This window comes from Mugil cephalus, chromosome 13, assembly GCF_022458985.1.
Source record: "Mugil cephalus isolate CIBA_MC_2020 chromosome 13, CIBA_Mcephalus_1.1, whole genome shotgun sequence".
NCBI classification, from domain to species: Eukaryota; Metazoa; Chordata; class Actinopteri; order Mugiliformes; family Mugilidae; genus Mugil; species Mugil cephalus.
Genome location: NC_061782.1, coordinates 21954070 through 21981990, shown reverse-complemented (window position 1 = coordinate 21981990; position 27921 = coordinate 21954070). Strand labels below are relative to the sequence as shown.

Here is a 27921-nt window from a genome sequence, read left to right as displayed (position 1 = left end):
TACTGCATGGAATGAAGAAGAGAGGGATGGGCTGACAGGCCAGATTCCATTATGATGATGATGATGATGATGATGATGATGATGATGATGATGATGATGAAGAGGAAATGACTTTAAATCACTTTAAAGATCAAATAAACATGAATTTGCATATTTATACAAATTATCATAAGGGAACTACATTCTTAAAACTAAAGGAATGCTTCAGATTAGCAGTCCTGCTACTTTTAAATTAACCATACACCTGCTAGCATACTGAAGATAGTCAGTGGCACTGTTTTTTGCCTTTTTAAATCCCATAAAAATGTTCTCCGCTCATAGTGGAAGCCCAAAACTAAGCAGTGGCTCAGCCAATCAAACCGCAGAGATGCAGCACAACCTGCCAATAATTTTATTTCTTCAGTTTGACTCAGTTGTTGTGACATTAGTGATTAATCTGTGTTGCACACTAAGTTAGAGTGCACTGCACATGCACTAGGTTGTAAGCTGTTTCATAAGACACTCAAGATGTCTTCTTTTGATGATGTTCTCAGAGTGTGCTGATAATTTTTAGGATGCCAGTTTAAAGCTACAGTGACCAGGTTTAATGATGCAAATCATCAACAATAAATTATAATAAATTGTCTCAGGACACTTGAACCCAGCCTACAACCTCCACAGCAAATATGACGACTCAGCTGGGAGACATTTGACATGTAGACGCCCTTAGAAGTGACTAAGAATGGGGCATTTTCAAAAAGAAAATGAATGGGGCAGTCACTTCTACAGTCCTATTTACTGGGATCGCTGGTGTCGTTATGATTCTCCATGGTTTTCACCTACTAACTGTTTCATTTTTGCTTTCCCCGCTGTAGGTATGATGAGTGCGTTGGCCCAGGTTCGACTCAGATCTACATACCCACAGATGACCCACCTCCATACTCCCTACTGGACCCCTGTCAGAGAGGGGCAGAGCAGCAGCAGCAGCAGCAGCCGAGCCACAGCAGTCCAGACTCCTCTCCATACTGTGGAGAGACCTCTGCGAGTGCTGCCTGGTTCTCCCCCTCCCACTACCCCCTGGGACTGCAGGAACATGAGCATCAACACATTGCATCCATCTCCTTCCCACTGGAGGCAGCGCCACCTTATGAGTCAGTGTTGGCCGAGCACGGACAGCCCCTCCCTCTCATGCCATGTGACCTTTATAAACACCAATCAGAGAGGGGGGATGATGGCAACTCCCAGCAACTTCCAGCGAACCAGATCCTGTAGGACAGTTAATTTGTATTTTTCACCTGCGCCGATGGTTGTCCCCCAGTTGAATTAAACAAACACTTGGGATATGGGGAAATCAGCTGTTAGGAGCAGCTGTGACAATAAACAGTGGACACTAATGAGATGCATACCTCTTTCACACAGTTGCGAACACCTAATAAGCTTTACAGAGGACTGCAATGCAGCCAAGACTCCAGTTTTAAGCCATTTAAACGCTTTTTTTCTGGACAAAAATAAAAACCTACTGACTGCAACGTATGCCTACGTTTCTGGAACTTCTCTCATCCCAATGACGCTCTCTTGGACAAAGACTCTCCTCCGTCTTTTCTGTTGTCAAGTTCAGTTTTTGACTGTTAATGTGTCTTTCTTAAATTAGGACTGATCCGGCTGTGTGTCACGTGTGGAACTTAGGCTGAAGTACTGCTAAAAACATTTATTCATCATGCTGTAGGCGAAAGCAAGATTAGACTGTAGAAGAAAGGCTAAGTGTGAACAATAGTGACGTGGTGTAGTTTAAGGTTTACACAAGCACACAAGAGCACCACCATCCAGTTTCTTTCGATAGGATCCTCACCTACAAGTCTATTTAGTGACGTCTTGGAAGAAACTATATTTAGAGCTGGTGTTGCATAGAACATCTTCAACTACCAACACAACATGGCTGGTTTACAGTCTCTGTAGTGTGTGAACATTTAGAGCAGTGTGCTGTTCAGTAGCTTCCAGTGTGGTGGTAGTATTATAGTGATTAGAAGAAGGACTTTGTGATGAAATTAATTGGGAACTAGACAGGAACATTCTATCATTCTTTCCAGGTGTGTTCGCTGTACCTTTGAGTTATGGGAGGCATTGTTAAACATTCGCAGCATGCATCCGTCATCCCCAGAGGGAGAGTCGACTCGTCCAGTGTTGTACAAATTGTCATAACTCTTCCTATCAAGGGCTCTGGATTTAATAGCAATGCTGTAACTGGACCCCCACGGCAAAGTGTAGCTCGGAGAACCAGCCTCCTGCCGAGGCTGGCTTGATGCAACAGAGAAGCAACACACAAAACTGTAGACCTTGCCACACTCACTACTCACAAATGGGTGCTTCTGTCTTTTTCTGTTTTGCCCTCATGATACGATTAACTTGGCGTGGGCTATCACATGCAGTCTCCCCTTGCTCTTCAAGCGCTCAGTGTGTTTTCGTGCGAATCAGAAGACGAAACACAAAGATTTCCATTTATTCTCATGTATAGTGCATCAGAGGCATCTGGGCAGCTCTACTGTTAACACATATATCATTTTCTAAATACAAGGAGTTGTGAAGTGAATAATTTACAGGACTATTCTACAGTACAGTACAGTTGCACTCATATTTTGAGATTTTTATATCATCCTGTGGCTCCTCGGATATTGAAATCCATTAAAGCGTTGGTACCTATATTTTAAGTGCCAAAATACTATTTTAAAAGGTTATATAAAAGCTTATTCAAATAGCCAGACGTGGGTTTCTGGTTGATGACTTCTCTACATCTAATCCAGACTGAGCAAAGCCTTATTTTTGTAAAAGTGATATTCAGAATTAGCATCATTCCTCTCTACCTGCTAACTAGTCTTTGTTTTTTCTTCCTCCATGTCAGCAAACTGCATGTGGGTGCCGGAGGACATCAGCGCTCTGTCCTACACTATGTTTTGCTGAAAGCTGAGTGGTTCATATCTGAAGAACCACTCAAATCTGAATTTGGAGTGAAGTTTCTGAACCACGCCAAATTAGAGATTTTCTTTTCCAAACCCATAACTTCGCCACAGTTTAGTTTAATTTTGTGCAGAAAAAAAATGTCTGAATACCTGCATCACTGCCACCAGACCGCCCGTTGCATCACCTCAAAACTCTTTGCATTTATTTTAGCACATTCTCACAAAGACAGAAGCAACGACCAGTGCGTGGAGGAAAAGCCTGGCTCATCCTGGAGACACTAAGACCTGTAGACAACCATTTATCAGCAGTTACTGAAGCAGGAAGTCATTTTAGACTGAGCTTTAATAACAATGCAATTGTTGTTTGTAATTTTAGAATTATTTGTGTGTGTATTTTTTTTTTTGTTAATTAGCTTTCATTTCATAATTTGTTCATTGCGTGACACTGTTTTATGTTTAAATATGTGCCTGATAGCCCCAGACTGTTAGCTTAAACGCTGTAGCCACAATATAATGATCTCAATGCAACTAATCCAGTGTTTTGCGCTGTTAAATGTCTGGTCATGAAGAATTGGTTTACTGATGTGGTATGGAAGAGCGCCTCACTTACTAAATAAGTTCTGATTACTCAACTTTTTAAAAATATTGTTAAATTGATCATCTAACATGTAACTCAACCACTAAAATTCACATCCTTAATTTGCAAATCAGCCATTGACTGCAACAGTTAAGCAACTTGTCAGTTGCCACATATTGTAATGAATGAACCAATTGTCCTGCGCCCTTTTAGATGTTCCTCTGCCATCCATGTTTGCTTCTTTATTCTTCCCTCTTCCTCTTTTGCTTTACTCCCTTCAAGATCTCTTTTAAAGAGTTAAAATGTGCATGTTGCGCTCAGTTCCAAAGATGAAACAAACGCTGGACACTGATGGTAGGTTAAAGAACAAAACAACTACAAAGCAGACAGGGCACAAAATTTGGAAAAGCTGAATTAGTAGAAAACTGTGATAATTAGAAAGGGCGACCCAAAGCAAAGAACAAACTGACAGCTGCAAAGAGAACACACTGGAATAAAACAGCACAAACAAAAAAACAAATAAATTGCACACGGGGGATAAAATAATCTGATGCAAAAACAGGCAGATTCAGATAAAAACACACAAACTGCAGTTTATTAGCTACTATTGTTCATCACACAAGCAAAACAACGAAGCACTAGTCTGTGTTCAAAGTCAGTTTTGTTGAGGCGCTGTAATAATGCAATGAGGAAATTCTCTAAAACTGAACTAAAATAAAAGGGAGAGAGAGAGAGAAATAAAGAGATTTTTTTCTATAATAGTGCACTTGAATAGATGCTTTATTAAGCTTCTTGGTTTAGGTGAAAATCTTCATCTCAAATTAGGTCAAAATCTTGAAAACACAATTTTTCTCTTTTCCTTTTTTTCTCTCTCAAACCATTAAAGTCATTTCTGTTATACCTGCTGCCATATTAATCCAGTAGCCCTACCAGATGGAACAATACATATGGACATACACATTACAGATCTAATCATTTTTTGTTTCAGAGAAAAACAAAATTCATTGCATAATATATATATATATATATATATATATATATAAATAATAATCAAGATAATATTATGAGATGTTACAGATATTTAAAAGACAGAATTATGCAAATAATGAATATTTAATACATATTAAAAATTATTATATAATCTTCTCTTAAATAAACATGTCAGTATTTCTCAACCATTCCTCATTACTTTTCTATTTTATCCAATAGTCATACAATTTTGTTTAAATTCAGTTTTCCATATGTACACAAAGACACATCGGGACATGTTGAACAAGTCAAAGCTTTATTCTGAAAACGAATCAGTTCTAATATCAACCACTAGGGGGTACTGCAGATCTACAATTAGACATCCAGCTTTATCTCACACCTGCTCAAAAATAATCTATATTAAAGAAGTAGCTTGAGCCTTGACACTTAATTAGATGGAATGATCACCTGGCTGTATGTTGCCGTGTTTGTATAAAATGAGGTTAATAGATGTGTCAAAGCTTTATTAGATTAGGGCAAGAGTAAAATGTGAAGATCAGAGTTGTCAGTATTATAGTATTTGTTCATTTAAAACGAGCGTGACTCCTTTCCTAGTCTTTCCTAGTATTTTTCAGATGTGTCAGTCTAGCACCTGTTTCCATACCATTGCTTTTCCCCCCCAGCTAGGATAACACTAATTTGTATTAAGTAAATGTATGCATCTGTATCACTTCCCATTTCTCGTCCTCTCTCTTCCCTAACAAATAACTCAAATAATGTTTTATTATGTTTCTGTATTAGAGATTTTGTTAAATATTTTCTTCTGTAGAGAAGAGTGAATAAATCTGAACTCTTATATGAATCTGAGTGGCTCCATTCAACAGGAGAAACACATACAATGATACATTTTCACACCTGGCTCCAGTCTACACAAGCTGTCAGAGATGACAATCAAGGTTTTTTGTTATGTTAATATCAACCTGTTGCTTTAACATGCCAAAATCATGTTTGTTGCGAGGACCAGATAAAGGAGGATGAGATAGTATGGGCCCTTGCATGCTACGAAATATGTTAATTAGACAAGATTGCCTTCATCTATGTTCTATATAACAAGGTGTTTTTTAAAGTCACATACATATGACATACATTTTTTTGGACATACATAAACACTAAACTGGATAGAAGGATAAAGCAACACTCACAACAACTCACGTCTGTATACATTTGATTTCTACTTCTGGCATGTGGAACAACATTATTGTCCTGATGATGCGCTCCTCTTCAAGAGCTTTCCAGATTAATTCATGCAATGGTCATTAAGATAATCAGATAAATGTAATCCGGCTAGTGTAATCACTCTTCTGAAATAGAAAAAAATATTCACTTCAAAATTCCAGTAACCAGAATACTGACATCCATGTAAAAGCCACCCAATGTCATGATATGTAAAACACCAGACAGTCAGCTCAGTGGATATAGATGGGTTCAGAGGCCTGCTTATGTAAGAGCTCCTCTGAATATAGACAGTGCCAAAGCTTGCACAATAAAAACCATAAGAAACAGATTCAAGTTTGTACACATTTAAGCCTCAGATTTGAAGATCACAACCCACTAGTTACACCTGAACAAAATCAGTCAACAGCATTCTGTCCCATAGACTCAATATAGTATGAATGAATCATCTCAAACCAGCTTTGAGCCTGTGACTAGAGAGTGGAGACCAGTCAAGTCACAGTTTTTCATTGTTATCTGCAAACAAATTAAACAACTATGAGGTGTGGATGGTACGTGTATCTGTGGTGAAAAGGGGAAGCATGGGTGAGTGAAACATACATTGTGTTCTGAATGCACAAACAAAGCCAAAACCTAGAGCGATGTGGAGCCTAGAAGATGCAGAGCGACAGTGAGTTTCAGCCGGTACAGGTAGGTATCACTGGTGGGAGACAAGTGTCTCCGCTTTACCTTAACCACCCTCCCTGACTGCCAGCACCTGTGGGAAGTGGCAAGGTGAGCCACTACTGGCAGAAAGGGAGGGGACGTAACAGAGTGGACACTGCATAGTCTCTGCAGGAGGACAGTGATCCGAAACACACCAGCAAGTCCACCTCTGAATGACTGAAGAAAAACTAAATGAAGACTTCAACTCATTGCATGTTATGGGAAACGCTTGATTGCAGGTGTTGCTGCTAAGGGTGGTCCAACCAGATATCAGATTTAGAGGGCAATCACTTTTTCACACAGGGTCATGTAGGTTTAGATTTAGTTTTCCCTTAATAACAGCTTTAGTTTAAAAACTGCATTTTGTGTACTTGTGTTACCTTTGACTAATGTTTACATTTCTTTGATGATCTGAAACATTTAACATTCAATAAATAAAAAATCAGGAATGCTTTTTCACATCACTGTACATTATCTACCTGGTATGGAAGTAAACCTCAATACAGCTTAAATGTGACACCTCTATCTTATGGACACTGTTCTGTCACACCGTGGTGAGGGCGTCTTGTCTTGGGGTTGTTTTGTCCTGTCATTTCCTGTTTTATTTTGAAAAGTAACGCTCCTCTCGTTTCAGGTCACTTGCCCTTCCTCATGTGTCACTAGTCTGATTGTCTTCCCTGATTCCTGATTGTGTCCACCTGTTCCCTATTTCCCTCCATGTGTTTAAGTAGTCTGTGTTCCCCTTGTCTTGTGCCAGAGTGTCGTCTTCGTCAACCTGTTCTCGTGCTTCGCTTCATGTTTTCAACCAAAGTATTTCCAAGTAAGCCTGCGAATCCTCTCGGAGAGATAGTTTTTGTTTGTTAAGTCTTTTCTTAGTTATTTCCTCAGTTCTGAGTTTTTCCTCCATTCGGAGTGTTTTGTGTTTATTTAGTGATTTGTTTCTTCGAATTGTATTTCCTCCTTTTGGAGAGTTTTTGTTTTCACTGATTAGAATTACGTCCAGGAATTTTTGTGACCATTTGTTTGTCCCTCTGTGAGGGATCTCTGAACATTCCAATTAAAGCCCCTTTATCATCTCTGCATACTGAGTCCTGTGTTCTGCTTCGAGTCCCGGCCTGACATGTTCACACCATATTAATCCTATGTGGCTTCTTCATGTCACAAACACATTCAATTCTATGAAACCACATATCTCTAAGAGATAAGCACCCTCTCTGCTTTTGAGTGTGAGTGAGTGATTTGGAATGTACTAACCTGGCCAGATTCTTTAGACATGCACACGCCCAGCTGACGTCCTCTTAGTCTGGCATGAACGTCAGTCACAAGACAGGGACAACACAACAGCAACTTCACTGCTGGTGACTTGTTGACAGGTTACTTGAGATTAACAGCTGTGGTGAGTATTTTTCTTTTTTTTTCTCCTGCTTTTACTGATAAGACTCTTAATCATGAAATGAGGCAAATGATTCCCGACTGAGTGTCCCAAGTATTTACTCTTATAGAAAATGAAAGCTCAGATTCTGTTCCTGCTCCTCCTTCTGGTGGTTGGACTTAATGCGATTCCTACTGTCGGCCACGGGGACTCTCCAGGTACAGCTTGTTTGTGTACCAATGTGAAAGTCAAATAAAACATGAACAGGGACAAAGACCTTGTGTGTAGATTAGTTATGGCCTCTGCCCTCCAATCTTACAGTTATCCCAGAGGATGTTGCCCTGCCAGAGCTGATGGGGGGTGATTTTGATGTGGCAACTTCAGCAGTGCCAGTTATTGAAAACCGTAAATCACGCCCTCAACCCAAGAAAGGTAAAACTTTTTCTGTTCTTTCATGAGTGCATGTGTGAATTTATATTGCAATTGCCCAAATCATTTCTCGCCTAGTTCTGGCCGCTTTATTAGGTACACCTTGTTAGTAAAAGGTTCGAGCCCCTTTTGCCTTCAGAACTGCCTTAATACTTTGTGGCATACTTTCAACAAGGTGTTGGAACCATTCCTCTGAGATTTTGGTTCATATTAACATGACAGCATCACACAGTTGCTGCAGATTTGTCAGCTGCACATCTATGATGCAAATCTCCCGTTCCACCACATCCCAAAGGTGATGATCTATTGGATTGAGATCTGGTCATGGTCAGCAACAATACTCAGGTAGGCTGTGGCATTTACACCATGCTCAGTTTGTACTAAGGGGCCCAGTGTGCCAAGAAAATATCTCCCACACCATTACACCACCACCACCAGCCTGAACTGTTGATACAAGACAGGATGGATCCATGCTTTCATGTTGTTTAGGCAAAATTCTGACCCTGTTATCTGAATTGAGACTCGTCAGACCAGGCAACGTTTTTCAAATCTTCTATTGTCCAGTGTTGGTGAGCCTGTGTGAACTGTAGTCTCAGTTTCCTGTTCTTAGCTGACAGCAGTGGCACCTGTTGTGGTCTTTTGCTGCTGTAGCCTATCTTCTTCAAGGCTGGACGTGTTGTGTGTTCAGAGATGGTATTCTGCATTCCTTGGTTGTAACCAGTGGTTATTTGAGTTTGTTGCCTTTCTATCATCTCCAACCAGTCTGCCCATTCTCCCCTGACCTCTCACAATGAGGCATTTTTGTCCACACAACTGATGCTCACTGGATATTTTCTCTTTTTCTGTAAACCCTAGAGATGGTTGTGTGTAAAAATCCCAGTAGATCAGCAGTTTCTGAAATACTCAGACCAGCCCTTCTGGCACCAACAACCATACCACGTTCAGAGTCACTTAAATCCCCTTTATTCCTCATTTTGATGCTCGGTTTGAACTTCAGCAAGTTGTCTTGATCACTCTACATGAATAAATGCATTGAATTGCAGCCATGTGATTGGCTGATTAGCTATTTGTGTTAACAAGCAATTGAACAGGTGTACCTAATAAAGTGGCCAGTGAGTGTAATCCGTTTATTGCAGTTTCACTATACTTACAAAAAGTCATGCAAAGCCTTGTCTGTGTCTCACATTTACTCCCCATTAGCTTGTGAAAATACACACAAAGCTTGTGAGGGTGTTGTAGTTGTAACTTAATGTTTTGCTATCTTTTTGTTGCAGGACATATATGAGAATGGTTTTGAAAAACTTTCTCTGAATGTGGCTCCTACTGCTCCTGTCAAAAATCACTGAATAAATAAAATCAGCTGTTAAACATGTGATCTTGTGTTGATTTATATTTGTTCTAGAGCTGTCAAACAATTCCAAGATTTTAATCAGTTTGCTGTGGATTCAATTCGATTAATCACGGTATTTTAAGATGGAAGTGCTTCGGTGAAAAGAAAACTCTTTCTTGCAGAGTGTGAATAATATTTTATGTCGGTCAACTGTTCCATCTTGTTTAGTTTTTTTCGTTTTTTTTTTTTTGTACTCAAATTTCCCATGGAGAGGGCCAACGTGCTGTTTCCCATGGAGAGGGCCAATGTACTGTTCAGAGTCTTCCATTCCTATTTGTACATGTGCAAATGTAATTTGGTGAGACAGAATCCACTTTCTAAAAGAGACAAGAAATTCAGCATTGCTTCTCTTTAATCTTGTATTAGTGTGATTGTCTACAGGTGATTTTTTTATTCAATATGCTGCGTTGTGTCATTCAATTACTATTATTTCATAATTGTAAAATTCTGAAATTACCAGGTGGATGAAAGCTCAAAGGAAAAAAATATTAAAAATGTCTCAATAAAATAAAAAATAAAGACACACTTCGATCATCTGTTGCTGCTTTACTGGAGGTTACCTACAGCGGGAGGAAAATTGGGGATGCAGTCTTTGTAACCTTCTCCCCTAAGCTTTGGAACACACTACCTTAAGATATCAGGGAAGACAACTTATCTCATCTCATCTTCTGTGACAACTTTTTCTTTTTTTCTTTTGCCTGCCTGAACCTCTGAAGGTGTGCTGTGGTATCTGACACCATTAGCAGTAGATCCCTTAAGTCGTGCAAATTGAGAGTTGGGGCCTCCATCTGATTTGTTTGTCCAACATAAACAACAGATGTGTGATGTGCTGTGTTCTTCAGCACATTCCTGAACCATTATTTGGCTTTGTGGCAGAGTGTACATAATCCTGCCGGAAGAGCAGCAGCTTTGGAGATGTTCTGACACACCATCAAAACTTGCTAGCTGGTTGTCAAAGTCGCTTAAATACGCTTAAATGTTTCTCACACATCAACTTTGTGAACAAAATGTTCTGTGCTGCCTTATATCCCACCTTATATGCCTTAATTGCTGATTGGTATAAAAATATAAAGTATAATAATATAAGTGAGTAAATATTAAGTTACAGAACTAAATCCACTCTGGAAACCTTTTTGTGCCTTGATGCTGTGTATATATGTGAATATGCGAAGTGCAGTAACTATTAATATTACATTAATAAATATGTATTAATAATATTAATACCAATGCATTAATATTATTAAGTATTAATTAATACGTTTATTATCACCCGTTCACTCCTGTACAATGTCGCCACCTAGTGGCCTGAAGTTGTAAGTGCACAAAAAAGGATTAATTATTTCTCTCTTTTGGGACAAACACACATGTTGAAAAAGTTATATAAATGTTGAATGCTTTAACAAAAATGCGATTAATTAAATTAAATACATTAATTACACTTACACACAAAAAAATAAATAATATTACCTTTCCTAACCGTTTGAAGAAAGTTGTTGGTCACCAGCTGCCATGTGATCCGTGTGCCGAACCCCAGTCAGAATGTCAACCGTCATTCGCAGCCTGCTTCTCGGTAAGCGACACCCCTTTTTCTCGGTGTCGTCCAACTGAGCCACAACACGTCGACTTTATCTCAGCAGTGGCTTTCGCCGACGCTTAGATTTAAGGCCGGTGAGTCGGTGAATAGGGAGTTTCAGCGGGGAGCAACATGCGCTCCTTAGTGGGTCTTGGTGCCATTGTGGCGGCGGCGAGCTTCTACCTCTACCTGCTGTCCACGCATCTTCCCCCGGGACCGAAGCTGGTCCAGCCGGCCTCCGAGGGGGAAGACGAGGCAGTCCAGGAGCAGGAGTTCAGGTAAATATAGTCACATACTAATTATTATATTATATTATATTATATTATATTATATTATATTATATTATATTATATTATATTATATTATATTATGACCAAAGTTATTCCCACTGAGTCCAGTCACTCACAACTAGGCTCATTCATTTTTGTTGGTTTTTCGAAATGACAAACAAATAAATAAATACTTCGTAGAAGCAAGAAGCATTGGCATGCATACTTTTAGTTTTACTACTTAAAAATGGAATTGTTATATTATATATATATCGTGTAAGTTGGTGTCTTGTAACTGCCAGCTATTCATCTGTGTCTTGTTTTGACCTGGTGTGTGTATTTTAAACCAAAAAATATAACAGGAAAATGATAATGTTGACGTAATTTTATTTAGCAGGTCATCTTTGTGACTCCCTAGTGCCTATCTTGAAATCCCTGGGGGGTTCCCCAACCCCTCAGATTAGAAACCAGTGAACTAATGACATGTAAACAATGTTTACCTTCCTCCTTCCCAGAGCATGCTGGGATACCATGAGGGTGGCTAGAAGATCAGTCCATGAAGGAAGAAATTAGTTTTGAAGCATTTCCTAATTTACTAAATATAGGATCATCTCCAGTTGATTGTTAATTGAGCACTACCTTTGTCTGTTAGGACTGGGAACTCTTCAGCATCACATTATTTAGACGTGTGTTTTACATTCACATCTCCAAGTACATTTTGTAGTGATCACATTACTCCTCAGAATGTGTGTGTGCGCCTGTCGTAGTGTTTCTGTCTGTATGTGTGTGTGTGAGTCTTGAAGGTGGCATGTTGCCGTTCTGCAGTGTGCGGATGTCTATGGACGATAGAATAACGCCGACACAGACGCCCTGAAGCCAAGAACTGGACACATCCACGCGTGTTTGCATGCAGTAAATTGATATTACACACTATTGCTCAAAAAGCTGTTTAAACACAACGCGAGTGCAATGGAAATAATTTATGGGCTTCCAGTGTGTCCGGTCATGTGTGCGTGTTTCTGTGTGTGCTGGATGTGTTGTGATTTGACCATTAGTTATTAGCCAAGTAAAGTTTAAAGTTTTAGGTTGAAAACCAGCAGAGGGGGGAATGGAACGAACTTTTAATTTCAAAAGATGCTGCTATAAGCTCAGAACTTTGTCCCCTCTGTTAATTGATTTAATTACTTAGTAGAAAGAAAATTAATGTGAAAATGTGTGTTATGTGTTTCCTTTTCACATGCGTAAGATTGAACATATTTTGATTGGGACTGCTTTAGACTTCAGGCTTTATTCATCCTAGAAGTGAGATTTGTTTCCAATGGACTGCTCATCAGTTCATTTAAAAAATAAATAAATAAAAAAAATCTGATAGTTTTCATATTTTTGTAATGCTAACAAATATAACATTTGCCACTTTGCTTGATGTGATCCAGCTTTATAGCAGTTCTTAATTGTATTGAATTGACTTTAGCCATGATCCCTGTTTCCATGAGGAGACTACATCACTTAGTTATCCCTGGGAATGAATCTTTGTGTGTGTGTGTGTGTGTGTGTGTGTGTGTGTGTGTGTGTGTGAGAGAGAATGTGCAGAGACATCATCTTTCTCCTGGGGTTACCCATAAGCAAAATTAGAAGTGCCTACAATGACACCGAATACTGTATATCTGTCCGTGAAGTTTCATGTATATTATTCATCATCGAGCTGTCGGCCAATGACGGAACAGAATATTTGAGCGGTGACCAGTAGAAACGAGGAATGCTGGACGTGAAAGCAGGTGGTGGAGGGAGCCGGCATCTTGAGTTTCCAGGGGGGGATTTTGTGGTGTGTGCATGTGAGTTTTGAGAAGGTTCTTCCTACCCTCTGCTCAAGTCTACAGACAGCGGCGCTATTTCTGTCCTATGTATCCTGTTACCTTCCCACTCGCCTCTACACACACACACACACACACACACACACACACACACACACACACACACACACACACACACACACGGACAGATTAACAATCATTTTTCCTCTTTCCTGTTTCTGTTGTAAAAGTTACTTTGTTGCTTTAATTTTGTGTTCTAAAAATTACACGTCCTTCTGCACATAGCAGTGTCCTGTCATTGAGATATTTCTGGATTTAAATGTATGAACGTTTGAGTAATACTACCTCCAGAGTGGGGGAAAAACAGCTACTGACCTCTGACGCTTCAGCTGCTGTATACAGTTGTCCTACGTAAGATATATTCTTCCACCAAATATGGTGTCTGGTACATTTAATGGCATGATCAAGGGCATTCTGGGAAATGTAGGAAATCCATATTTGAAAGAGAAGTAGATGAATCTGACTCTGATAATCATTAGAACATTATACATCACAGATGCATTGTTTTTTTTATTAGGGTTTATTGTTTATTTCGTTGAAAACCAGCAGGCACTAATCTGTGCCCTTGTCCTTGTTTCCATCCAGGCTGAAGTTCCCTTCAGACCTGGACGAGCTGCGGGATCTGGCAGAGATGCTCAAGTATTACAAAAGAGAACACCATGGCTACGTCCTGCTGCTTTTCTGTAGCGCCTACCTGTACAAACAGTCCTTCGCCATACCTGGCTCCTCCTTTCTGGTGAGACAGAAATGAATCACACCTGACTGAACGTGCTCTGACAGAGCGCGTTTAACGAGTCATTTTAGATGCCGACCTTTGTATAACTGACCTCTATCCTTCAGAACATGCTGGCCGGTGCCATATTCGGGCCCTGGGAGGGTCTGGTGTTGGCCTGCATGCTCACCACGTCAGGCTCCACATTCTGCTTCCTGTTATCTTCAGCATTTGGGAAGCAGCATGTGGTTCAGTTCTTCCCTGAGAAGGTGGCCCTGCTCCAGAGGAAGGTAAAAATGAAAAATGTGTAGCTGTTTATAGAGGGTTAAACTAGTCTTATTGTTGTGCTAGATAATGTCCAGCCGTGATAATATTCATCACTATTTGATTAGTGATAGATTTGAACTCTCGTCAAACCTCTTCTGTGCTGAACTCTGACTTCCCAAATATACAGAAACCTGCTTTCCTTTCCTTTCCTTTCTGCTAACCCCTTTTTCATTTTCTCATATCATCTTTTGCTCTTTTGCTTTCCTTCCTCTACCTGGCTCTTCTCCCCCGCTCCGTCAGGTTGAGGAGAATCGTAGCAGTTTATTCTTCTTCCTTCTTTTCCTTCGTTTCTTCCCTATGACTCCTAACTGGTTCCTTAACATCACCTGTCCTGTCCTCAACATCCCTATGCCCATTTTCTTCTTCTCCGTGCTGATAGGTGAGACCACACCCACCACACACACACGAAAAGCGCACAGATAAATCAGGCACAGATATTGACCTCTCGGACGCCACTCTCCGCTCCAGGTTTGATCCCCTACAACTTCATCTGTGTTCGCACCGGGTCCATCCTCTCACAGATCCACTCCCTGGATGACATCTTCTCCTGGGGGACGCTGGCTCAGCTCCTGGCCATCGCGCTCATGGCTCTCGTGCCCGGAGCGCTAATCAAATACTACGGCAAATCTCACCTCAAGGTGGAAGGCATGGAGAGCAACGGAACCAGTCAGGTGGAGGTCAAGAAGGATCGAAAGAGACGATGATTGTGGACCTAAATGACACTTCGTGACAGAAGAACTGAGCAGGGAAATAATTCCTCGCTGGTAGGAATGTGACCTTTATCCGCACCATCTTTGATATTTCTGTGAGGTCACACCAGAGGCTCCTCTGATCATGGTACACTACATTTAAAAAAACCCAGCTTCCCAAAGAACTCTCACTGTTAGTACTAAGGTTTAGCTTTCAGAAATGCCTTGGGCTACCTTAAAAGTCACTGAGATTGAATGGTTGTTTTAGAAAGGGCTGAATATTTCACATCCTGGGAAATACTGTCATTAGTTTTTGTATTTCAGCAGTTTTAATCAAACTGAATTTATATGAGATCGTTATTCATGCACAATACAGCTGCAACTAATAATCCTTTTCATTATTTATCTGCACAATATTTAATTAACTGATTCAGTGTTTTACCTAAAAATCTGTATCCTGAGACTCAAAATGGTGGAAGTCAGTTGCTCGTTTCCTTTGACCAGTGCTCCAAAATTTACAAATGTTCAGATTATAATGATTGATGATTACTTGAAAAATCACTTAAAGGTTACTTCAGCAATCACTATGATGCTTGAATAACTTTTCTTTTGACTTCCCATGTTTAATTACCCCCAAAACACTGATTCTGTTTAGAATAACCCTGAAATAGATCCGCAAACGCAGTGTAAATGTAATTTCCTGAGTCTCAGTGATTCATTTTGTCATAGTTTCCATTTCAGGTTTCAACCGAAGGCTGCCTATTGAGCAACAGCATTTTAGTTTTTGATGTGTTGTGTATTTCTCAGGTGCAAGTTGTGCCTCTTATTTGTAATGTTTTCATTGTAACGTATTATCTTTTATTTTTCCCAGTGCTACGATCGACTGCTTTGACTGCATTTTTTGAATTGGAGTTTGTGTTCAGGGAGCTACCATAAGAGTCATCAACATAAAGCTTTAAAAGTAATTGACAGTAACCTGCAGGATACGTCCGTCCAGGCTTTAACACACCGATTTGCTACTGATTTTATACTTCACTCTGCTGTGTGCGGAGACCAGCTTTCCTCTCCCTGCATATGTTTACGGAGTTAACTCAGTTAATGGAGAAAATGGAATTTGAGTGTGTTTAGTTTTAGACATCTGTCTTTTCTTAAAGCACTTACACATGTGTCTTAATGCAGCTGCTGCCTCATACACTGATGAGGGAGTGAGAGGTGTGATCTTCTCACGATGGTTTAACAAAGAAAAGATGCACATAATTTGCAGCATCAAAACACTGGAACATGAATTCATTCACTTTTTATTTAGACTTTGCTGTATTGTTCATACCCACACTCAGCAAGCACAAATATTCTTATTATAAGCATCTGTAGAGGACAGAGAGATTAAATTGTCTTGCTTAAGAGCCTGTTTGTAAACTTCAAACGTGTGGCATTAATGCAGCGTTCAGGCCTGATGAGAAGATCACATCATGTGCTCCTGCTAATATGAGTATAATGTTGCACTTTTGGCAGCCTATAGAAAATAGTCTTAAAACAAACAAACATGTGCAGCAACTAAAGAGTTTGCTCTGATTTTAGGTGCAGCTGTAGCTCAGAGAGGGACTGTCTGCCACAGATATCCTTCACTGAGAAAATATAAAGCTTTTTTTAACAAATCTGGATAGTCTTCCGTGTATTTAATAGGCAATTTGTGATTGCCCTAACTTCAGGATAGTCTTTTGTGTACACAATATATATATTTCTGTGCTGTTTTTGATATCAAATCTTATATTGTAATACAGTTTCTGCTGTTTTTGTGAACCCTAACCAACCTAAAGTTTCAAAAAAAAAAAAAAAGTTTTATCTGCTGCTTACTCAGTGACAGCTGGGCATAAGGAGCTTTTGTATCAGGACACTGCAATAGTGAATACAGTTTTTTGTGTAGTATTTTTGTATAAGTATTTTGCTTTTAGTTTCAAAGGTGTGTGTGTGCGGGGAGGTGGAAGACAAATTATCATCATTTGACCAAATAAAAGCTAAAACAATTATTACATCAATATGTTTTGGAAAAACACAAGGAAAGTCTTTTTTATGCATTATCATGTTTTGCACATTTATGTGTAGAAATAATAAAATCTATAATGACTCTTGAAACTGATTTTACACGTGTTTAGTTTTGAATCTGAACCGATATTTGCTGTTGGAATGACGAAGTGAAATGGGGGATTTGGATGCAAACAGTAGTTTATTTGCGCCTTTGATGTTATTAAAGCCAGTTATTAGACCCAGATTGACTTAAAACAACACGCTAAACACATCCACATTTATTCTGATCCTACATCCTCGCACCTTATTGTAAGAAGCCTTTTCTGTACAGCCCAACACACACACACACACACACAAGGAAACTCAACATTTTTTTATTCATGCAAACAACACACAAACATTCCTTCACATTGGCTGAGGCAGGCACTCTCAGAATAATTCACATTTGTATCAGCTCAAGGACCTGGTGTGACCTGGTTTAGAGTCAGTTAGCAAAGGACACATAGATGGAAGTATATGCACATGTACGATTGTGGGAACTAGTACAAGTTTCATAGACATCTGGCCATCGAAAACTCAGATCAGAAAAGAAAAGACTCAGAAAAGATTCAGATCATTTGTTAGTGCTGTTCTTGGTGCATATATCGCCATCCATCAGTCCTCTACAACCTTGCAAACCCACTGTAAACTTCATAGTTTAAAGATGATAAATCAGCAGCAACATAACAGGCAAAAAAACAGACGTAAACAGTTACATAGTGGTCTTGTGTACAAACTAAAGAGATATGACACAAAATCAGTAGTGTTGTCTGTGAAGGTTCTCAGTCACCCAGGTCAATGCATAACCAAAAAACAAAGCTGAAAGAACTGCACCTGTTTAGTCTCTGGAAGATGTTTCTTCAGTTAAAACAGACAGGTGGTGAGTCAGGGATTTAATAAGTACATCTGTGGGTTTTGGGGAAAGGTATTTGGCAAAGTTTCACACAGGTTCACGCCTTTGGAGTCTCTGGTTCTTTAGGGTACCGTTAATTGGGAAAGAAAACTAAATTATAAATAATTAAATTCCTCAAAGTACAGGTCAGTATCTGGTTATTGCCAGACCACAGTCAGATGAGTTTCAGGAGGGGAAACACCCACAGATGTTCCTAATAAAACACCACTAGTAATTTAGCACTGAAGAAGCTACTAATATGTGTGTTGAAACATCTTAAAGAAACCCAACATGTCAGTTGTTTTACCTTTCACTATTTTTGTCAGCCCTCTGGCCACATCAATCCTGTCAAAATTAATTTATCAATTAAATGCATATACGTATGTTCACATTAACAAGTTTTAACAAAGAAATAACATGAATCAATCAAGCTATTGTCACATTTGGCCGGAAAAGCATCTGTGCCAGTTTTCCACCCTGGCTGAGTTACTCGGTTTAGTAAGAAGATCAGTCCAACAACATGTTTCACACTGACAGCTGACACGGTTAAAACATACAGAGAACATCTTTCGCAGCAGCTGCACAAGAAAAATGAATATCCAGTGAGATGCATAATATAAAATTGTGAAAGAGTGTAATTGTTCAGTCAGTGCAAAAGGTTGAGTGCTGAGCAGCAGTCTGTACTGCTCCGTGTCATGCAAGTTGTCAGCATAGACCAGAGTGGTTAAAAGACGCAGCGTGCAAAATAATACAATACTGAAATAACAGGCAGATTCAAGAGGAATTCATCAGTGTATCGTCCGAGAAAAAAATAAATACCTATGGTAAAAATGTCAGAGGCGTTCAGTGAGCGGTTCCATCCATTTATTGATTTGCTTGGTTATACTGGCACGCAAGTCTCAAATGTCATTAAAAAAATGTATGACACCAGTCCTCAATAACAATCCACTGACACTCACACTTCTATTACTGTGTGAAATGTGATCTCGTTCACAACTCACAGTAGCTCAGAAGAGAACTGTCATCACAGCCAACAGAGTCCAGCGTAGTTAAAAAAAATAATAATAATGATAGAAACAAAAAAACAAGTCATGGAGTCAGGAGGGGTCAAGCACCAGCAGGAAAAACTTCTTTCCTCTTTTCTCCTTTTTTGTTTTAGGATTTCTCTGTGAAAACACTCACATCACCTGCAAATATCTAACGGGGACTTCAAATACAGACTCACAGTAATTATTTTTTTTAATTATTTTTTGTAATTTTCAAATTTGGGCCACATGGTGAGTGAGTGACCAATAAACTATGAACAGCCTGAGACAAATGTCAATCAAGACAAATTTCCCACTCGTATAATTTTGTAAATATTTTTTGGGGAAACTACTGTATTTCTATAGAGCGTTTGTGGATCTTTCATATAATCCTGAGTCAATATTTAGCATCACTAAATAAAACCTGGACCATAAGGCACTTCCTCTTTGGCACTCACCCGATGTGGTTGCCGTTTGGTACTCGTAAGGTTCTTCCATCCTCTGTCTCTGGCTCATCTACGTCCTGTTCTCCACATCGCTCCATCCTCCTCAGATCCCCTCATATATTGTGGAAGTATCTCCACTCTGTGTGAAGTGGTACAGCATGGTGGGTTCATCCCTGAAGTGGTGCTGGCCCGTCGAGTGATGGAGCACTCCTCCCTGCTGAAGGCGAACGCCGTATAGTTGGGCCTCGGCTCGTCCAGCGCACAGGCCTCGTTCCACCAGCCAGTCCACCAAGTCACTGCCTCGAAACACGCCTTCAACATGGGACTGAGGATGCTGATGATGGTGGCTTGAGGCAACACCATGCCGGGGTACGTGTTGAGAATTAGCAGGGACATCAGCTTGGTTTGGCTGCAACTGAGAAAGGTGATCCACCGGTGCATCGGGGTTGGGACTAGACTCTTGTTGATTTTCAGGCTGTGGGTGATGTCGGGGTGGAAGCGAACACTGGCCGCTGGATTCAGCTGGATTGTAATTTTGGTGAATCGGGTGCAGGTTCTTGGACTCGGTGTTTACTTGCTCCTGATGCGTGCACGGGTAGTGGGGCTGATGTGAAGAGGAATGTCTCAAAACTCCTTTCTCCTCCTTGAGTCCTCCTCCAAACCTGTTACTATCAGAGGAAGGATTCACCTGTCGGAGCGCTCAGACTCTCCCCTGAACCACTAGAGGGTGATGGTGAGAGGAGGAAAGAGGAAGTGGGCAGGCAGAGGGAAGCAGGAAAACCCAACGGGAACATAAGGGGAGTGAGGAAAGGATTTATAAAGAGGAAAAAGGGAGAGGCATAGTGGAAAGAATTATATGTGTTAGAAGAAAAGCAAAGGACAGCACCCAAGACTCATAAAGCACTAGTTTGTGTGTAGAGTGCCTTTTTATACTTAATGTCTTAAACAGGCACAAGATAACGTTAATGTTAAAATGGAAAATATTTCTTCAACCTGACTGAAATCATTCTGATTAGAAATTCCTCTAAATAAAATGTTCTGATGAGACATGTATGTGTTTACATGCTCCATAACATCAGCCAAAGTGGCTCTGTGTACTGTAGAGCATCAAACCTGACAGAAATACAACAGATTATTCCATCGATTATCTTTTATGTTGTTTGCTACCTCCATGTTTCTGACCTTCCTGGAGACTGGTCCTGTAGCCTGACGTTTAGCCCATGTGGGCCAAACGTGCAGAAAGAATACATTTATTTAAGCTAAAGAGAAACAATCTGATTGAGTGTTAACATGCTTTTAAGATACGAGTAGGAAGAGATGATCAAAGATTTACACCATCCCTCTCATTATGATTTAAAATGCAGTCTGATTGGACCAGTCTGTTTCGATTGTGTGAATGCAGTTACACAAGGCAATTTAATTCTCGTTATTAGTAGTGGTGTTCACTACCTCATGGCTAGATTGGAATTAGTTTTAAGAAAATGAACTGCATGGTAGACAGGAAACTGCAGTGACTGCAGAAAACCAGATTAGACAGATATCATGCACAGAGGATTCGGAGAAAGAAACTAAGATCATGTACACAGGGTCAGACTTTATCATGCAGGGACACAACTAAAACATTCAACTGAAAAACAGAATCAAGTTGAAAAAAAAATCACTTTTATTATTATTATATCCATGCTCATTTCTGCATGCTTGACTCAGTAGTTTAATGATTAATAATATAATAAATGATATGGAAGGAGTTTGAAATCAAATTATAATCACACACATTTTCCAAAAAAGACTCAAAGGAAAACACACAAACTCGTACCTGCGTGTGTGTACTAGGTCTTGTACACACTGGTCTTTGTGGTAGCGAACAAACTGGGTGCAGGTGAGTCTGACGTCCTCTGGTACACCGGAGGGGCTCAGGTCGTCACTATCTCTGCCCTGCCACAGACCGAGCAGCCTGAATGAGATAAAAAAAAAAAATGTTTGAACACACAGCCCAAATACTTCAAGCAACTGTGATGTGTAAAGTCCTTTAAATCTCAACTGACCTCTTCTTGAAAGGCAGAATGATGAGGTGTCTGTCCAGACCAAAGATCCCAAAGGACAGAAAACCCTGAGACCAACAGAAGTGGCGTATTTACATTAACGGTTGTAACTCATGACACACTCATGACAGCTCCTGCACATAGACTCAAACAAATCCCTGTAGTACCTGCCCATAATTTGCCACTGCACAGAAGAACTGCAGTTCCAGGTAAAGTCTCCCAGGGTCTTTGTTGAATAACCACCACAGACAACTGGACAGGTTCTACGAACAGACGCAGCATGAACCAATCAGTCATCATTACATTCTTCGTCACAGTGCATTTTTCTGTACTAACTTCATCCAGGTCAATAAACAATCTATTGAGTACTTTCATCCTTACAGCTAGCAGGCTGACACTGAGCAGCAGACAGAGCAGGACGTGCCTCAAAGTCTGTTTTTCGTCAGTGGTTTGAATCCCACCAGGTGGAGGCAGATTCAGCGGCTGCTCTGAGGAGGAGCAACTCTGTTGCTGCCCGTCACACAGATCACCACTGTGTCCTGGAGAAGCAACGAAAAATAACTTAATGTGAGATGGATGAAATTCCTGGTATTCATGGGGTTGATTGTAGGTTTAAAAAAAATATGAATTCCTAATTTTATTTTTGGGACATGTTTACAGATGTGAATGCATTTTGAAAGATCTTCACTTCCAGTTAATGTATATATAAAGTCATAATTCTATAATTTATATAATTATAAATAAATTATTACATAATTTGACTCTACCATTTGAGTTAAATCTGATTGTTACCTGTGCTGTTTGTGTGCTCTGTCCTCTGTGTGCTGGCTATCATGTCAGGTACAGTCTGGAGAGGAGAAAAACTGTGGAGGTCTGCAAAATAACAAACAGAAACCAGTAAACATATCTACTGTGACACTTAAAGCATTGACTGGATGCAGTTACAGATTTATCCATCTATTCAACACATACAGAAATGCAGAACAGAGCTACCTGAGTTGATGCTGCAGGCAGGTGAATTTGCCATCTGTGTCTGTTGTTGTTGCTGTTGTTGTTGTTGTGTATCCTCAGAGCCACCAGGGGCCCTCGGCTCATCACTGATGCCCGTTACAGCAGCTCTGCTCAGGGACTGGTAGCCACTCAGCTCCCTGTCTCCCTGGCTGAGACCCATCAGGGATATTGCACCCAGCACCAGGCTGACTGAAAGCACCACTGCAGTGCTTATAATCTACGCAGAGGACAGAAAATGAATTCAAATTACTCAAGCAATACTGCAGTGCTCATTAGAGCAGAGACAGACAATAAATAACAATGTATTCTGGGAGTTCTGGAAATGACTAATTATGAGGTTTATTATGACGTTGGATGTCTCACCGACAGATTATAATTTTGTGATTTTAAATGTTATTTTATTTACAATAATAACCCTGTATCTACCTGAGCTCTACCATAGAAGAAGGCAGAGTCTATGGTATCTGTCCTCTCTCCAAATATCAGAAGACTTCCAACCATGAGGAAGGGAACACTACACAGAGAAAGAGTATTAAAGACAATCAAATCCCGATTCCATCAAGACTTGTGTACTTACTTATGTTGTATAAAGACTTTCCCCTGTCACTAACAACAAAGATTTTTAAATGTTCTTTCTCTTATTTCATTATTAGGTGTGCTGACGTACCCCCAACCCAAAAGCATGAAGACTCCTGGTCGAAGTCTCAGCAGATCATCTCTGTTGGTCAGAGCCAGGCACAGAGGGATCAAACCTGAGAAACACAACAAAACATACATGTGCAAACATCAGCAAGTACCAACTAAACACTATTTATCTCAGTACTTTGATATTTAATTTCTATGCCATGTATAATCTGTTAAACAAAAAAAGATAGCTCATGAATATATCCTTACCTGTCCAGATATACGTGCTGTACAGAGACCCATAGAGCAAAGTGAAGGTGAGAATTTTTCCTACTAGATTATCCTCTTGTTTCACCAAGACATTCCACAGGATCATGCTAATACACACGAGGAACTGTCGAAGGAAATTCAGAAGGTTAAGGTGAGGTGTTTAATTAACGTACCCTGGATTAATGAACAGAAACAGAAAGCCAAATAATTAAAACAGTTTTACGAGTATGGACATGACTGGTGAAACACAGAACATATAGGTTTAATAAGAATAACTGACCTGAGCAAGAAAAAGATTTAACACAAAGAGATGAGGAAGTCTATTAAATTTTCTGCTGAGCAACATCACTGCTATGGTCCACACCTGAGGAAAGACATGGATGCATGATCACAAACAATAATCTGTGTTTGTGATATGAAACTTATGTCATTTACTATCTGGTCCATACACATTTCATGACCTTTAAGCAGACAACACTGAACACAAACTACATATTCCATGTGTTTTTACATTGTCTTTTGGTGTCCTGCAATTCAAAGGGACAGAACCAACTTCAAACTGGACTTCAAAACACTGGTTTCGTGTTGTGAGGCGTCTGTAAACACACTTACCAGTGCTACGAGACTGATGATGCTGATGTTGAAGCTGACATTTTCAAGCTCTGTGATCAAAGGTGTTGGGTCCATCAGAGGGATTGTCAGCAGCCAAGCTGACACATACATGATCGGCGCAGATAGAAATGTACTGATTACCATGCCTGATGTTACCTGTAGAACGTGCAAATAGAAAGAAAGATTGTAAAATAGCACGAATCTATGCAAAATGAAGATTCTAAAACAAAACAAAGACAACTTTTGATGGCTTTAGATGAAATTGGCCTGTATGTGGCCCCTGAACACATATCTGTTGTTTGACACTCTTGTGCATATCTCTAACAAGACTAAAATGTAAGTAATGCAGTCACAGAGCTCATTTAAAACATATGCTAATAATGTCTCCCTGTTTTCAAGTCATAATTCATGCATTACACATTTTAAAATGTTTCAAATATTGTACTGTAAAACAAATTTCTTGTAAATTGCCATATAAAATAGGACCACTACATCAACAGTACTTACCACCTCTAACTCCATGTTATAGTGTGCGGCGTAGATGGCCACACTAGGTGCAGTTGGGAAGACGCCATATAGGAAAGCAAAGTTGGACAAACTGGTGTGGTTGGCACTGGTGCTGTTCACTCCTACATCCAGGATATCCACCATGTCTTTGCAGACCAGTGGCATCACCAGGCTGATAAAACATCATAAAAAACATAAAGCGGTTTAGTTTAACATATTAAAATTAAAATTAAAAGAATAATTATAGTATAAAATTCTAAAATTATTTTAGAAGCATATCTTAGCAAGTTTGAGAGCATAGTTCATGTCTAACATTGGACTGCATTCCTGTATGCTGAAAGTTGTCCCTAATCTTCATATCTGCCTCATGTATATTCTGGATATATAATTAAAAACACAACACAAGCGCTAACTATCATCTGCCACACACATGCACACACTCCTCCAACTGAATCTTACAGTTTGGCTGTGATGAGCAGTATCAAGGCAACTCCAGTGTCTCTGGTTAATTTTCTAAGTTGGCCAACCTACACAGAAAAAGAGAGCTGATGATATCTTCCACCGTGCAGACATGGAGAAATTCAATTAGAAAAAATTGTACAAACAAAGACAATAAAAGTCACCATTGTGAGGCCGAGGTAAAACAGTGCTGTCCCTCCAAAAGAATTTGCTAGGCCATCTATGAACTCTGACAACACAGCAGGGATCCTCTGGCTCAGTGCAAAGTGAGAGATGATTCCCACTAAGACAACAGAAACTATTGGGTTCTTCAACACCTGGAGAGGTGACATAGGAGGTGTTAGAAAATTAAAACTTCCAGTCTTACCATAAGTTTGACAACTCAAGAAAAACTCAAAGAAAGTCCTTATGATGTGAAATGCATAGGTGCATGAGTCACTTGTCAAAAATGCCCGTATCTATGTTAGAGTACCTGTATGATTACAACTCCCAGGATGCCAAGCGTGCTGCGCTGTGGATGACTGGCCTGCCTCCACCTCTGCACTTCACAAAGAGCAAAGCCGATAGGATTGAGGAGCATGAGGGAGATTGGGGCAACTAGGTAGATGTACTGGAGGTATTCTGGATATGTGCTGCGATACAAAGCATCAACTAGAAAAGAGCAGACAAAGACAAAAAGATATAAACCTGTTGTTCCTGAAATACAGTATTTTGTTCCACTGAAAACAGTGACTGAGAAATATTCATGACCATTTAGTGTTTTATGTCTCTTACCTATTGGATATCCCAAGGCAAAGTCGTTACTCTGAGTAGCAAAGATGGCGTAGAGACCAGCCTTGCTGTATCTGCTGTCTGGACTGGCCACCATCAGTGTCAGCACACACACCAGCACAAACACTGTCACCTACACACAGTAGAGTCATGTGACTTCAAAAGCACCAAAATCAGACTTTCCTTACTCTCCAACTGCCATGACACAAACTGCAAAAGGATGACAGCTTAGACACTAACCTTAGCAACCAGGACACTCCAGAGAAACGCCCATATGACATTTCCAAAGTCTAACAGCACCATGTTTTTAAAGAGCAGAGCTGGAAGGGCAAACATGGACACGAAGTTCCCCAAACCCTTCGCCTGGCTCTCTGTGATGATGTCAGCCCTACAGGGAGGAATGGAAGAAATAAAATAAAAGCCACAGTGGGAATTTACTTGCCACATTTGTATTCTCACAGGTAACTTAAAACCCCACACACTCACCTCCCTGCTATATAGCCACACAGTATGATGCCAAAGCACTCAAGGAGAGCTGGAAACAGCTTGTCGATGGACATGTGGGCCACGGCAGCGGAGCCCGCCAGGGTGTTATGGGAGATATTCTTCCCATGAATCATCACATAGTTGTTGGTAGAGTCCATGGTGATGATGGGTTAGGGGGATCAGTGGGGTGAACGAGGAGCAGCACTATGGATGAAGGCAACAAAAAAGGGTCAGAACAGCTCAAAAAATACAGACAGGAAAAGAGGGCAAGTGTGATGTGACAACTGTTGTGCATTTCATCTAGAGGGAACGCTATGAACAGATTATTTTAATATACATGTTAATATTTTAACCCTTTAGGGGGCTAGAAACCACATATAGTAACTGGCAAACATTTTAAATTACTTCCTTGTTCCTCTCAGTGAGGCCTAGAAGCATGTGGTTTTCATCCAGCCAATCAGAGAAGATCAAATAAACAATTATGGTCTGCTAGTTCCACCTGTGCATGAACTCTGAGCTTAACTGCTTTATTAGGGAGCATAAAATAGGTGGCCTAATGTTGTCTAATGTGATAATGTGTATGTTGACAAGTGACTGAATCAGCACTTGTGTTCTAAGGCTCCAAATACACGTTTACATTTGTTTACCACTTAAGGGCAAGAAACCATACATGTTAAATGTATTAATCATGATTTTCTCTATGAAAATTAATTAACATTTTCACAAAAGTAAAACAGTCTTGTGATGTCCTACGATAACACTCTAGGGTTGATATGTAGAATCTCCAAGTATTTCAATGAGTGCCCTATAAAGCGTTAATAAGGAGGAGGCTAAGTCAGGGGTCCCAGAGTTGTAGCTACACCTCTGCATCGGTGCATTAGCTAAGACAGCAAAATAAAATCAGCCCGTTTCCTACAATAACAGGAAATGTATGGCATCTGAAGACACTGTAGCAAAGTAAAAAAAAACGTAATATCAGTATCAGCTAATGGCTTCCACGGCAGCAGACCGTTAGCGCTAGCATACGCGCAAGCTAAAAACAAATCAAAGGGCACGGTAAGCGACACCTACCACAGTACGGTATTATTAAAAAGAATAATTGATTTAAAACTACTATTCCTTACCTCCGTATCTTAGACGACCATATTTTACCAAAAAAGTCTTAGCCTCATCACTTTTTGCTGGGGGTAAGAGTCCGTGTTTTGCGGTTTGAGATGAGGGGCTTCAATTGTGTATCTGAATCTGAATCTGACAGCTGCCTCGAGAGGACACGCCCAGACAAAATGACTGACGGACGATCCAGCCAATCACCGCCGAGATACGCTTATCATGCACATTGTGATTGGATGAAAATAAGTTGCTGCGTGATTCAGCGTCATATGATTATATCCATTGACCTCTTAATTTCTTCAAAACCAAGGAAAGTGTTAATGTTACTAATCGGCTACATTGATTTTCTAATAATATATTATAATTTTAAAACGGCGGAGCAGCAGTGTCTCAATAAAAGGTGAGGGAGTTTAGTAATATTTGAACATGTTTCCTGCAGATGTGCAGATAATATTGAGTGATTTCTTGAATTTCTAGCAACTGTACTTGAATTTAATGTACTCTAAGTTTCATTTATTCTAAAGCAGGATTTAAACCTGCACAGGGAAACCCC

At 40.0% G+C, this 27921-nt stretch overlaps 3 protein-coding genes and 1 long non-coding RNA gene across 7 annotated transcripts in view; 3 read left to right on the top strand and 1 right to left on the bottom strand.

Moving 5' to 3' along the window:
* bean1 (brain expressed, associated with NEDD4, 1) overlaps positions 1-5341 on the top strand; it is a 37945-nt gene extending 32604 nt beyond the window's left edge. For both annotated transcript variants that reach the window (XM_047603942.1, XM_047603941.1), the window contains exon 5: positions 855-5341. In XM_047603942.1, the coding sequence (XP_047459898.1) occupies positions 855-1251 (397 nt within the window). In that variant the 3' untranslated portion in view covers positions 1252-5341. The remainder of the gene's footprint in view (positions 1-854) is intronic.
* A 2365-nt stretch (positions 5342-7706) lies between these two features.
* Positions 7707-10131, top strand: LOC125019050. Its single transcript, XR_007114009.1, has 4 exons — positions 7707-7813; positions 7920-8007; positions 8111-8221; positions 9493-10131. It is a non-coding gene; the product is annotated as an uncharacterized LOC125019050 (long non-coding RNA).
* A 1022-nt stretch (positions 10132-11153) lies between these two features.
* Positions 11154-17186, top strand: LOC125018657 (transmembrane protein 41A-B-like). Its single transcript, XM_047602706.1, has 5 exons — positions 11154-11459; positions 13907-14057; positions 14162-14323; positions 14601-14739; positions 14829-17186. The coding sequence occupies exons 1-5, from the start codon at positions 11314-11316 to the stop codon at positions 15062-15064; spliced, it is 834 nt and encodes a 277-aa protein (XP_047458662.1). The 5' UTR covers positions 11154-11313; the 3' UTR covers positions 15065-17186.
* Positions 17187-17432: 246 nt separating this feature from the next.
* On the bottom strand, positions 17433-27528 carry gpr155b (G protein-coupled receptor 155b). 3 transcript variants are annotated; one of them, XM_047602697.1, is made up of 20 exons: positions 27383-27528; positions 26259-26462; positions 26013-26160; positions 25776-25905; positions 25474-25652; positions 25166-25318; positions 25002-25069; positions 24543-24714; positions 24036-24191; positions 23704-23787; positions 23424-23547; positions 23197-23281; positions 22956-23043; positions 22512-22746; positions 22311-22391; positions 21900-22057; positions 21686-21781; positions 21522-21586; positions 21293-21430; positions 17433-20144 (listed from the first exon to the last, which is right to left on the bottom strand). In XM_047602697.1, exons 2-20 carry the CDS (start codon positions 26414-26416, stop codon positions 19580-19582), a joined length of 2883 nt encoding a protein of 960 aa, XP_047458653.1. In that variant the 5' UTR covers positions 26417-26462; positions 27383-27528; the 3' UTR covers positions 17433-19579. The 3 variants fall into 3 exon arrangements, with proteins under 3 accessions (XP_047458653.1, XP_047458656.1, XP_047458657.1); XM_047602700.1 differs by having other exon boundaries at positions 17433-20138; XM_047602701.1 differs by having other exon boundaries at positions 19992-20196.
* Between the last annotated feature and the right edge of the window lie 393 nt (positions 27529-27921).